The 10,260-nt window shown below is 54.8% G+C and overlaps 1 protein-coding gene across 5 annotated transcripts in view; it reads left to right on the top strand.

Moving 5' to 3' along the window:
- Positions 1–415: 415 nt before the first annotated feature.
- ADA (adenosine deaminase) overlaps positions 416–10,260 on the top strand; it is a 31,689-nt gene continuing 21,844 nt past the window's right edge. For all 5 annotated transcript variants that reach the window (XM_068700773.1, XM_068700772.1, XM_068700771.1 and 2 more), the window contains exons 1-4: positions 416–535; positions 6,791–6,852; positions 8,898–9,020; positions 9,117–9,260. In XM_068700773.1, coding sequence (XP_068556874.1) covers positions 500–535; positions 6,791–6,852; positions 8,898–9,020; positions 9,117–9,260 — 365 coding nt within the window. In that variant the 5' untranslated portion in view covers positions 416–499. The remainder of the gene's footprint in view (positions 536–6,790; positions 6,853–8,897; positions 9,021–9,116; positions 9,261–10,260) is intronic.

Genomic DNA, 10,260 nt, shown 5'->3' with positions numbered 1-10,260 from the left:
TCGGTGATGTTGGCTGCCACAGGCATCACCTGGGGGAGAGCAAGGAGGGGGGCAAAGCAGGAAATGGGGCCGGGTGACTAAAAATAAGCAATTAAACTCTGAGCAGGAGTTGTAAAATGGGCCAAAAAAATCCTGAAAAGCCATCAACCAAAACGAGGGAGCAGCCGAGCGGGGCCTTTGTAAGCAGAAGAAGGGGAGTGAGGGCTGAGCGCTTTAAAACCGAAGAACAAGGCGGTTCTTTTGGGGCTAAACCCCCACAAAGCCACATCCCCGCACCGGCTGAGCACCGCAGCCAGGGCAGGCTGCGACCTCTCGCCTTCTGCCCCCGGTGCGGCCCCGCCTGGGGGGCGCGGGGCCGGGGCGCTGCGGGGCGGGGAGTCCCCGGGGCCCCCCCGGGTTTCTCCCCCCGGGGCTCGGCGCTGCGCGGGGCGGAGCGGGGCGGGGCACGGCCGGGGGAGGCAGCGGAGGCAGAGGAGGCTGAGGAGGCGGTGGAGGCAGCATGGAGCAGGGGCTGCGGGTCTTCGACGGGCCCAAGGTGAGGCGGCTGCGGTGCTGTCGGGCTGGGAGCCGGCTGCGCGCCCTGCTCCGGAGCCGTGCCCCGCGCACCGGGACCGGGCACAAGGCTGGGAGCCGCCTGGGCACCGTGCTCCGGGGCTGGGCACCGGCTCCGTGCCTCGGGGCTGTGCACCGTGCCCCAGGTCCTTGCACTGTGCACCGCGCTGGGAGCCGTGCCGAGCCGTGCTGAGCCGTGCCACCCGCCTGTGCCGACCGGGCTCTGCGCGCCCCGGGGCAGGCGAGGCGCTGGGACCCCCGCTGGGCATGGTCTGGGGGGTGGCAAGTCGCTGAGGGGTCCGGCAGCCCCACCGCTTTTGGGGTTTGTTTTGTTTTGTTTTCTTCTTCTTTCTCTTTCAATCTCTTAAGCGCTCAGTTCTGTTATTCTTAGGATACCACCCCGGTGGTTGCTATCTGGGGGTGCTCCACTGTTCCAGTCTCACTGTTTGCTGTATAAATATCCCCCAGATAGGATCATCCAGTAACGTGTTTCTTAATCGGGTTATAAGAGAGGTGAGAGAAGATGAAGCAGGTGTGTTCAGCAAGAGCCACCCATCTGGTGGCAGAGCACTGCCTTTTCCTTGGGAAACCTCTGCTCTTGGGTTGAGGTCTCGGGTAAGCTGGCACATGGGGAAGGGTTTTCTTCTTTGGGTGTCTTTGGGCTCCGTGGGTTGTGGGCAGGGACAGAGGAGACAGAAAGCAGCGTGGGGTCTCCCAGCAGCTCTGGGAGAACGTGAGAGGCAGCAAGCATGTGTGGTTTCCTGAGGAAGAAGACTGCCTTTGAAAACCTCAGAGCGTGGTTTTGAGTGTGTGTGTGTTTGTTGTTTTTTTTTTTAAATATTTTTTTTCCTACTGTTTGCATCCCCCACCACCCCTAAATCATTTATCACTCTGTTTGAGCTTGCACCAGAGCAGCACGGCGTACTTGGAAAAGCCTCCGTGCGCACATCTGACACACGCCGCAGTCGGTTGCTGCCTGAGGTTTCCCTCCCAAGGGAGGAGACCCATCCACCGGCAGGCAAACCTTGATACCGAAATCCAGGGGGCACTGATATCTGTGGGTGGTTAAAGCTCTTCTCAGGCCGCTTCAGTTTTAGGAGACGTTGGCGTTTCATCAGCTCCACTGAGAACAAACGCTGTTGGTTTACCCCAGCGGTTTTACATTTTGGTCCAAAAGAAGCAAGTTAAGTTCTTCTTTCAGTCATGTTTCTTCCTGATTTTTCTGTGTGGGACAGTAGGATGCAGAAGAGAGAGACCTGGGGAAACCACACCATGTTTGTGTGCTAAGGTCAAACTTGTGCTGTCTGCTTGTCAACGTTACGAGCCCGGATTTCATGAGTCAGGCAGTCCTTTTCAGCCCTGCGAACCTGCTAAGTCAGGACTGGGAAGAAAAAACGAGATCTGAAGTCAGTTAATGAGCCCTGATCACCCCTATTCATCCCCCGGGACCCCCTGCCATTGGGAACAGCCAGTTTTGTGCGTTAGGGACGTTTCTGGTAGCCAGGCGAGGGGCCGGGGCTGCCGCCTGCTTTTTGGGAACGCGCTGACTCCCAGCCGCTGCGGCAGGCAGGCAGGGAGCTGCTGGGGCTGCTATGGGGTGACTTTGACCCCTGCTTATCATAAGCCATAAAAAAGCAGAAAAGACTGAGGACACCAACCATCAGCCTCTTCCCTCTGAGGCCAGGCTCTCCGAAGCCCCAGCAGAGCCCGTGTCCGCGCAGGGGGCCAGGGACACGTGGTGCTCATCCTGCAGGTCACCCTGCACCACTTCTGTGGGTCACCTGGGGGCTTTTCCTTTGGCTTGCCACCAAAACGGGGAGCCTGACACAGCTGAAATCCCAGCCCTAAAAACCTCTCGCTGTAGCTGTCGGTGTCCCCATCGATGGCCAGCAGAGCCCCAGGTGACCTGACCCAGGAGTCACTTAAGGTGCCAGCTCTGCCATAGGGTCCTGTCCTCCAGCTGCATAAGACAGAGCAGCCTGGCTGTGCTGAGCAGATAGTGCAGGTATTTTGCCTTGGGTGCAAAGCTTAAAATAATAATAATAACTTGCTGGTAATTGCAGGGAGATAGGATCGGTCTCCCAGCACTCCCTGGCTGGGCACCCCTTGCCTTCACACTGCTTTGTGCAAGTGCACGAGGTCTCAGCTGGCTGCCCCGAGGAGGATGACATTTATTTTGGCACAGCCAGCTCAGTAGGGGCTGAGCTGCGGTGCTGGCAGCATCCTGGAGACCCCCGGCTGCATCGGGCTCTGCTGTGCTTTGAGCAGTGCTGTGCATGCTTGTGCTCCGGTACGCAGCGCAGGCACGTTCCCTGATAACCCCATCACTGATGGCATTAATTGAGGCTGGTTGGTGCCGCTCGAAGGGCAAGGACTTTGGTTTTATTGCTCCGAAGGCTTGTCTCCTTCCAGCCCCACGTGGCTCAGGCAGGGACAGGGCACTGCTGTCCCTGGGAGGTGACTCAGAGCCCCCTTCTCTTATCAGCATCCCATGGCTCAGCAGCACCAGGAGCTCCATGCAGGGAGACTGAGTGGCTCATGCCACGAGGGGAGGCACCAAACACCACTCAGCATCCTCCTGGCCAGCCACCAAAGCCACAACACATCGTGTGAATGCTTCCCTAGAAAGCACAAACATCTCTTGCATGGAGCAGCAGGTTGCAATCCGACCCCTTTCTCTTTTAAAGACTCAAACCCCCAGGTTTGTCCACCAGTAGGCATTTAGGGGTTTCGTTGGGCTTGGGAATAATACCGTGTCTCTGCTGCCTTTACATCCCTCCTGGTCCAGCCTCACCTGTTGCTTCCAAAACAGGGATTTATGGCAAGGTTATGAAGTTCACAGCTTAGCTCCTGGGAGTGTATCTCCCAGGAAAAAAAAAATCTATATTTGGGGGAAAAAAAATCTGTATTTCAGGAACACAGTTCATTCTTTTTGCAGGGGTTAGCATTCATCTTATCTCTTGTGGAATTTTGATTACTGTTGTTCTGCCCTGCATCTTGACCAGTCAGAGCTGTAATCACTCCATTATTGAAATCAATAAAGCAAACCTCAGATTATCACCTCTTAATGTGCTGATAAATAATCCTTACCAAAGTCACTTGCTAGGGTTTTAAAATGATGAAACCTCAGGAGCTGCCTGGCTTATCAATTAACATCTGCTAGAAATGGTCAAAATAAAAAGGCGAAGGTTTTACCCCAGATTTAGGGCTCTTCAGCTTCTGCCCCAACCAGCTGACTGTGGTCATTGTATCAAAACAAAATTAAAGTAAAAGAACAAACACCTGGTACACAAACCCCTTGAGTGCCCTGGGCTGGATGGGGCTTTCCTCGCCGCGTAGCAGGCAGGCTGAGCAGCGAACTGCTCTGTTGTGGTCCGCTGAGCAAACCAGAGAGTAAGAGAGAAGTGCTGCTGGGTTGGCTGTAGCTGGAAACGCTTTGAATGTTTACTTAATTTTTTGTCCTCCTCATTTTACTAAATTGAAAATAATCCGACTTGGAACGTGTTTGTTTGCAGTACCGTTTTCTGGGTTTGAGTTTATTTTGAAGGTTATTAGGCTGGAAATAAAACATGACAATGTTTTCAGAAGAGAGAGGTCAAGCCAGAACCCTTAAAGCTTCATTTTGTTTTGCTTAAAGCCACAACATCTTGCTGATAACTGCCCTAGTGTGCCAGGCACAGGGCCTGATCTAAAAGTGCTTATTTTTGCATAGAAACAGCAAGCACTGCCTGCTCTCACAGCCTTCCTAGGAGTCCTGTGTGTTCAGAGCACATACGTTTGGGCATTTCGTGTCCTTTGAACTCATCACTGGGGCTTTGGACGTCTCTCTAGCAAAACTGGGGGATTTTATTGACTTGCTCGGGTCCTGGACCTAGTGTGGAGATCCCCACTAATGCACATGCCTCAGATAAATCGGAGGGCTCGGGGTGAGATGCGCGTGTTTGGGTCTGCCAGCTCCGCCTGGCCTCTGCTCAGGCTGCATCTCCTGGAGCCACAGCTCAGTGAAAGCTTTCATCTTTATCTGGGCACTGGGCTTAAAGCAAGGTCGTGTCGCCCACTTCCATCTGCAAAAGTCTTAAGCTTTGTTTGCCCAGAGCAAACACAGCAGAAGGGAGCTGGGAGCTGCAGTGGAGCTCTGCAGCCTCCTGCGGACCCAGGGCTGGCGGAGCTCGCGCAGGAGGCGGCTGGGGAGCTGAGCCCCGTGTTCGCCCTCATGGGCTTGCTTTTAATTCTTTGCCTAAATGTCCCAAGAGTCTAAATAGCCCAGGTCAGCTGCCAGCTGCAGGAAATGACCCCTGGGATCAACCCCACAAAGTTTTGGGTTGAGGCCAAGGCTCTTAGCGGTTTGCTTGGGTACCTCCAGGCCCCAAGAAATGCAAGTTCATAGAGGAAGAGCCCGCTGGTGTCGGAGAGCAGCCTTGCTGCCTTGCAAGCATCTCACCTGCAGCAGCAGGAGGTGGCTCGCATGGTGAAGGACACCGCTAAATTTGCTGTCCCATTGTTGGACGTGTCACGTTGGGATGTTCTTGTAGGGATCGTTCGAGAGATGTTTGGGGTATGCAGACCCCGCTGGATTTTCCTATCAGTGCGAGTGCGTCTCAAGCCTGTAACTCCACCAGAAGGTCACAAGGGCTGTTGAAAACCTCAAGGAATGGAGCTCGTGCGGTTTTGAAATTGGAATCGGAGCTCAAGAGTGGAAAACGTGCCAGGCGTCCACATCTGGCAGCGCGGATCGTGTCCGCAGCCTGTTACTTTATCTGCTGCTTCTCGGGACATTTAGTCCTCGTAAGCAGAATTGCACAACTCCGGGCAGGGGGAAAGATCAAGCTTTGCCCTTTAAAAATCTTCATCTCTGTAGGTTCAGATCGTGTCCTAAGGGTAGGAGAAGTGACAGCAATATCCTTTTACAGCCTGCCGTGTCTGTGGCCATATTCCTGGCCCCTGGGCTGGCTGGCTGCAGCAGCACAGGGTTGGTGGCTCGCGCTGCCCCAAGCCTGGTACCCACACTTTGCATCTCAGCGTTTGCTGCACCGGTGCAGGCACCATCTCAGCTTTGTGACCATCCCACACATCTTCCAAACCTGAGTGCTGCTGCACCCCAGCAGCCATGGACTTCAGTAGCAGTCCTGGTTGCTGAGAACCTCAACCATGAGCTGGGCACAAAGCACGCCTGGCTTGTACGGGGCGTTACGGGGCTAGAGGAAATATCCCTGAGTCACCTCGTACAAACCTGTTTCCTAGGTGGTAATGGCCCCAGTTGTACCTTGTACAGTGTGGCAGTCTCTCTCTGGGTAGCTTAGTGCTCAGATGCCTGAATTCACTGACATCTGAAAGACCTGGAATGAGCAAAGCTGGTCCTGCAGCCATTCCCTCCCAGTAACTGCTTTGTGCTTCGTTGTCCTTCCTTTAATGTATATAATATCCATGTTTGTATGGTAGGCTATTCTGTTGCTTAAAAGCAGACAGTTCTGGAAATAAGATCTAGCTGTAACATTTTACAGCTAAGATTTTCCTTCCCAGCTCAACTTCCAAATTACATTTGTCATGTATTTGTCATGTCCCTCCGAAGTCACAGCTGACTAATGGAGAAAGCTGGCTCTTTTCTGTGGCGCCTCTTCCAAAATGCATTGTTTAAGCAATAATAAGGAAAGAGGATTGAATTGATTTACTGTCCCGTTTTAACTTAAGCATTTTATTTTGAAAGAAGCTTGTGAGCACTATGGGACAGCTCTTGTCCTTTTGCTTACAGCACCTTGTACCTTGGGACTCCTGTAGTGTTAGAAATCCTGCAGGCTGTGATAATGCCTGGTAATTACCAATAAACCCGGAGCAGATTTGTGGAAGTGAAGCCTGACTTCTTGTGTAATGACGCTCTTATCAAGTTAATTGATGCTCGTTTGAGGGTCGGTATTGCTGTTTTTGTTTTCAGATCTTCCCAAACTCCAAGCCATGCGAGCTAAGTACGGGTAGGGCAGTTCCCGAAGCAGTGTGCAGATTCCTGAAGACACAATAAATTTGGAAGATCTCTTAAATCTGTGACCTGCAGTAGGAATAAGAAAATAATTGGACGATACTTAGATATTCAAAAATAAACATTTTTAAATGGTTTTGCACTTCCTTTTCATGACTTTGCCCTGTGTTAGCTGCATTTATACCTGCGTTAGCACCACCCACCTACCTGTAAGCTTCTGCTGCAGCTCTAGGAGTACAACACTGATTTCTCTTTATTTTACTGCAGGTAGAACTTCACCTCCACCTGGATGGAGCCATTAGACCAGAAACAATCCTATACTATGGCAAGTGAGTATCTGGGGGAAGAAAGCTGTGAGTAATGGGTTAGCTGTGGGTAGCTGGTTAGCTTTGGCTGAGTAACCGGGGCGAGGACCTGGCTCCGTAGCTGGAGGCAAAATAAACTTAGGATTTCCTCCAGTGAGATTTCTGAAAAAGCAGGTTACGTGCTGGTCGAGGATGTGTCAAGCCTAGAGACTGCAGGAAACAGCTGGTAAGCACAGCTCTGGTAATTCGGGGAAGAAGTCAATCTGGGGAGGGTGGGAAGTGGTTTTGGCATCCTATGAGCCCAGCGGGTCCTGGGCAAAGTGATCCTGGAGGAGCTATTCTTTCTAAAGCTGCTTTTCCTATGGGGAATGGCCACAGATTCATCAGTCCAATACGGAGGCCAGGTTGAAGACATCCCCCTTGCTCACTGTGGGGTCAGGTTGCTGCTGCAGGGCTGCGGTGTGGGGATGAAAGTCCCCGTGAGCAAACAAATGGGGTCCCTGCTGCTGGTGCAGTGCCTGGCAGGGCAACAGGAGCCTGGAGGCCCAGGAGACAGCACCTGGCTGAGGATCCCCTGCTCCTCGCTTGCTTAGGGCAGGAAGGTTGGTTCCCCAGGAGCATGCTGAGCTCCCTCCTATTTTTAAGCAGCCCAGCGCTGCCAGCCCTCGGTGCCCAGCTGGGGTGGAGCAAGGCTGTGCTATTTGCAGGCTCTGAAACAAGCGTGTACACAAACCCCAAAGCAAAGGGGCAGTGCAGGACACTGCCTTGCAACCTCACCCTGGACACACAAAGCTGTTTGTGGTCTGTTTTTAAAGGCAAAGAGCTGGGAAGCAATTTACCAGGTGGTGGCTGGACACATACAGGTAGCACAAAGCTGCTGGGATGCACGAACCCCCAGGGGCAGCCCTGAACTCTGCAGTTCTTGGGGGTTTGGGCTCCGCAGCAGCTCCAAAACCACGGTGGCCACATCCACCGCCCTGCTCTGACAGAGAGCCAGCCCCAGCATCCTCGTGCCGGGGGTCGTCCCAAAGCACCATCACCACTGGTGATGCTTTGGGGATGTGTGGAGGGGGGCAGGAGAGCAGCTTGGCTGCGGGGCTCCGTGTTTGGTGTCCCCCTCGGCAGAGGAAGAGCTGAAAGCTCCCGGGGCACACGGCGACGTGTCACTGCCGTGGAAAGGGCAAGGCGGGGTGGAAAGCTGATGCCTTGGCAGCACTGAGCAGCCCCCGCTGAGCGCCAGCAACTTAATCCCGACAGATTGCCTTTGAACGCTGCGCCCGGGGCTGCTTTCCTTTCTGCCCGAATGGGGAAACGAGCAGCGCTCGCTCAGCCCAGGATCAGCGGTGTTTGGGCCGCTTTCCTGCGGATCGCTCCTTGGGACAGCTGCTGGCAGCGGGTCGCTGGACTTGTCACTGGGGTTTGGTCTCCGTCAGCAGGGGGACATCCATCAGCCAGCCGTAACTCATCACGGCAGCGCCGGGAAGGAAGGAAAGGGGATTAGAACTAAATGTCTGGTTGTTATTCCCAATTTTAGGCTGGCGTCTGCGGGCAGGTGACGTGGTGTGGGGATGGTGAAGAGCTTGGGTGGGCTTCGGCACCCACAGCCCCCTGGTGGGAGCTGCTGCTGGGGCCGGGCTCCCCCGCAGCAAAGCTGGGTGGTCCCGAGCCCACGCACCTCCCTGTCGTTTCTCAGGCCCTTGAGCCTCCATAAGTAGAAATTAACTTTTCTAAGGAATGTTGGCAATTCCAGGAGGGGGAGATGCCAAGAAATAACGCAGAGCCCCTTCCGAGGAGCTCTGTCTTAAGCCTGAAATGTGCTCTGGCCCCGCTCCCGCTGGGTCACCCTGGGCTTCCATCTCGATGTGCTCGTGTTTGTGCTGGTGTCTTGGATCGTTGTGCTCCCCGCCGAGATCCAGGGCCACGTCTGCGAGGAGCTTTTGGAAGGACAGCTTGTGCCATATCTTTTCTGTGAAGAAACAGAGGCCGATGCTGCCAGCTAAGGCCGCGCTTAGAGACCTCTTCAAAACACGATAGCCTTCCCCGTCGGTAAATCACGACTTGTTTTCCAGGAAAAGAGGAATTCCTCTCCCCGGTGACACTGTGGAGGAGCTCTTGAAGCACGTCAGCTACAACACGCCGCTGTCACTTCCTGAGTTTCTAGAGAAATTTAATCACTACATGCCCGCCATCGCGTAAGTGTCCGCTGCCTGCTTGTCCGCTCTTGTTGGCGTCCCTGCGGGTCCCCTCCTGGTGCCAGCGGGTGACGGGTCCCATCGCTGTCCCTGCAGGGGGGACCGCGAGGCGGTGCGGAGGATCGCGTACGAGCTGGTGGAGACAAAAGCGAAGGAAGGTGTCGCCTACGTGGAGATCCGCTACAGCCCTCACCTCCTGGCCAACTGCTCCGTCAGCCCCATCCCCTGGGGACAAGCTGAGTGAGTGACCCCCCCGAGCACCCCCTCCACCCCGTCCCACCCCATCCCGGGGGGGCAGCAGGGCAGGGCCGTGCCGATGGATGGGCTCGGCTCCGCTTGGCCACCCCATCATCCTTTCTCCTGAAAAGCTGCAGGGAAGGTGTCACAACGCAGTCAGATGTAAAGACTAATAATTTTTTTTCCCCTCTCACAACTTGCCACAGCGCGTTAATTAGTAAGGTTTCATCACAGCCTTTAACTTAATTGCCCCATACCTGTCCGTGCTCCTGCCTGAGCTCCTGAGCCAGCACCCAGGAGCTGGGACGCGCGTGGGTGAGCCGGCACCTCTGGGTACCCGGGGCTGCTTGCTCTGCCGGTGCAGCCAGCTCTGGCACTTTTCTCTCCCTGCCCTGTCCGTAGCGTTTTTCCTCTTGTAATACCTCTGTGTGCTGTCGTGTTTTGATGTGCCTTGTTGCAGGCACTTAATTCAGCATGTGCGAGGCAGCTGCGCTTGAGCTGTTGGCTGAAGCCATTCCCCTTGCGAGGGAAAGCCAGGCTCGGAGCGGGATTGCCTGCCTGCAAAGCAGGAGTTTGAGCCAGCGGGCAGTGTTGCAAGGGGCTGGCGATCTGCTCCCTTGTTTAAATGTCACCCCCGCGCTGCTGCCTGGTGCTCGTTGAATCAGTGCTGGGCTTGGCGGCGCCTTGCAGGACGTGTCGTGGTGGCTTTGGGTGTGTTGTGCTCGCCACACCACAGGGAGCTGTGCAGCCTAATGAGCTCTCCTGGCAAATGAGAGGCTCTTGGGCTCAGCTCCTCGGGGTGTTCACTTGGACAGACGCTGACCAAAGCCTCAACTTGCCCCTACAGGGCTCGCTGGCCAAAACTTGGCCCAGGCGCTCTGCAGGGCAGCCACATAGGGGGGAGCCCTTTGGACGCAGAGCTCCCTGGGCACCTACTGCTGCAGAAGTGCCCGAGCAGCAGTGGCACCTGATTCCCTGAGGCTTTTCTAAATCTTCCTGAACG

Source organism: Anas acuta, chromosome 16, assembly GCF_963932015.1.
Source record: "Anas acuta chromosome 16, bAnaAcu1.1, whole genome shotgun sequence".
In the NCBI taxonomy this organism is placed as follows: domain Eukaryota; kingdom Metazoa; phylum Chordata; class Aves; order Anseriformes; family Anatidae; genus Anas; species Anas acuta.
The sequence above is the reverse complement of the archived record's forward strand: the minus strand, read 5'-3'. Positions and strand labels throughout refer to the sequence as shown.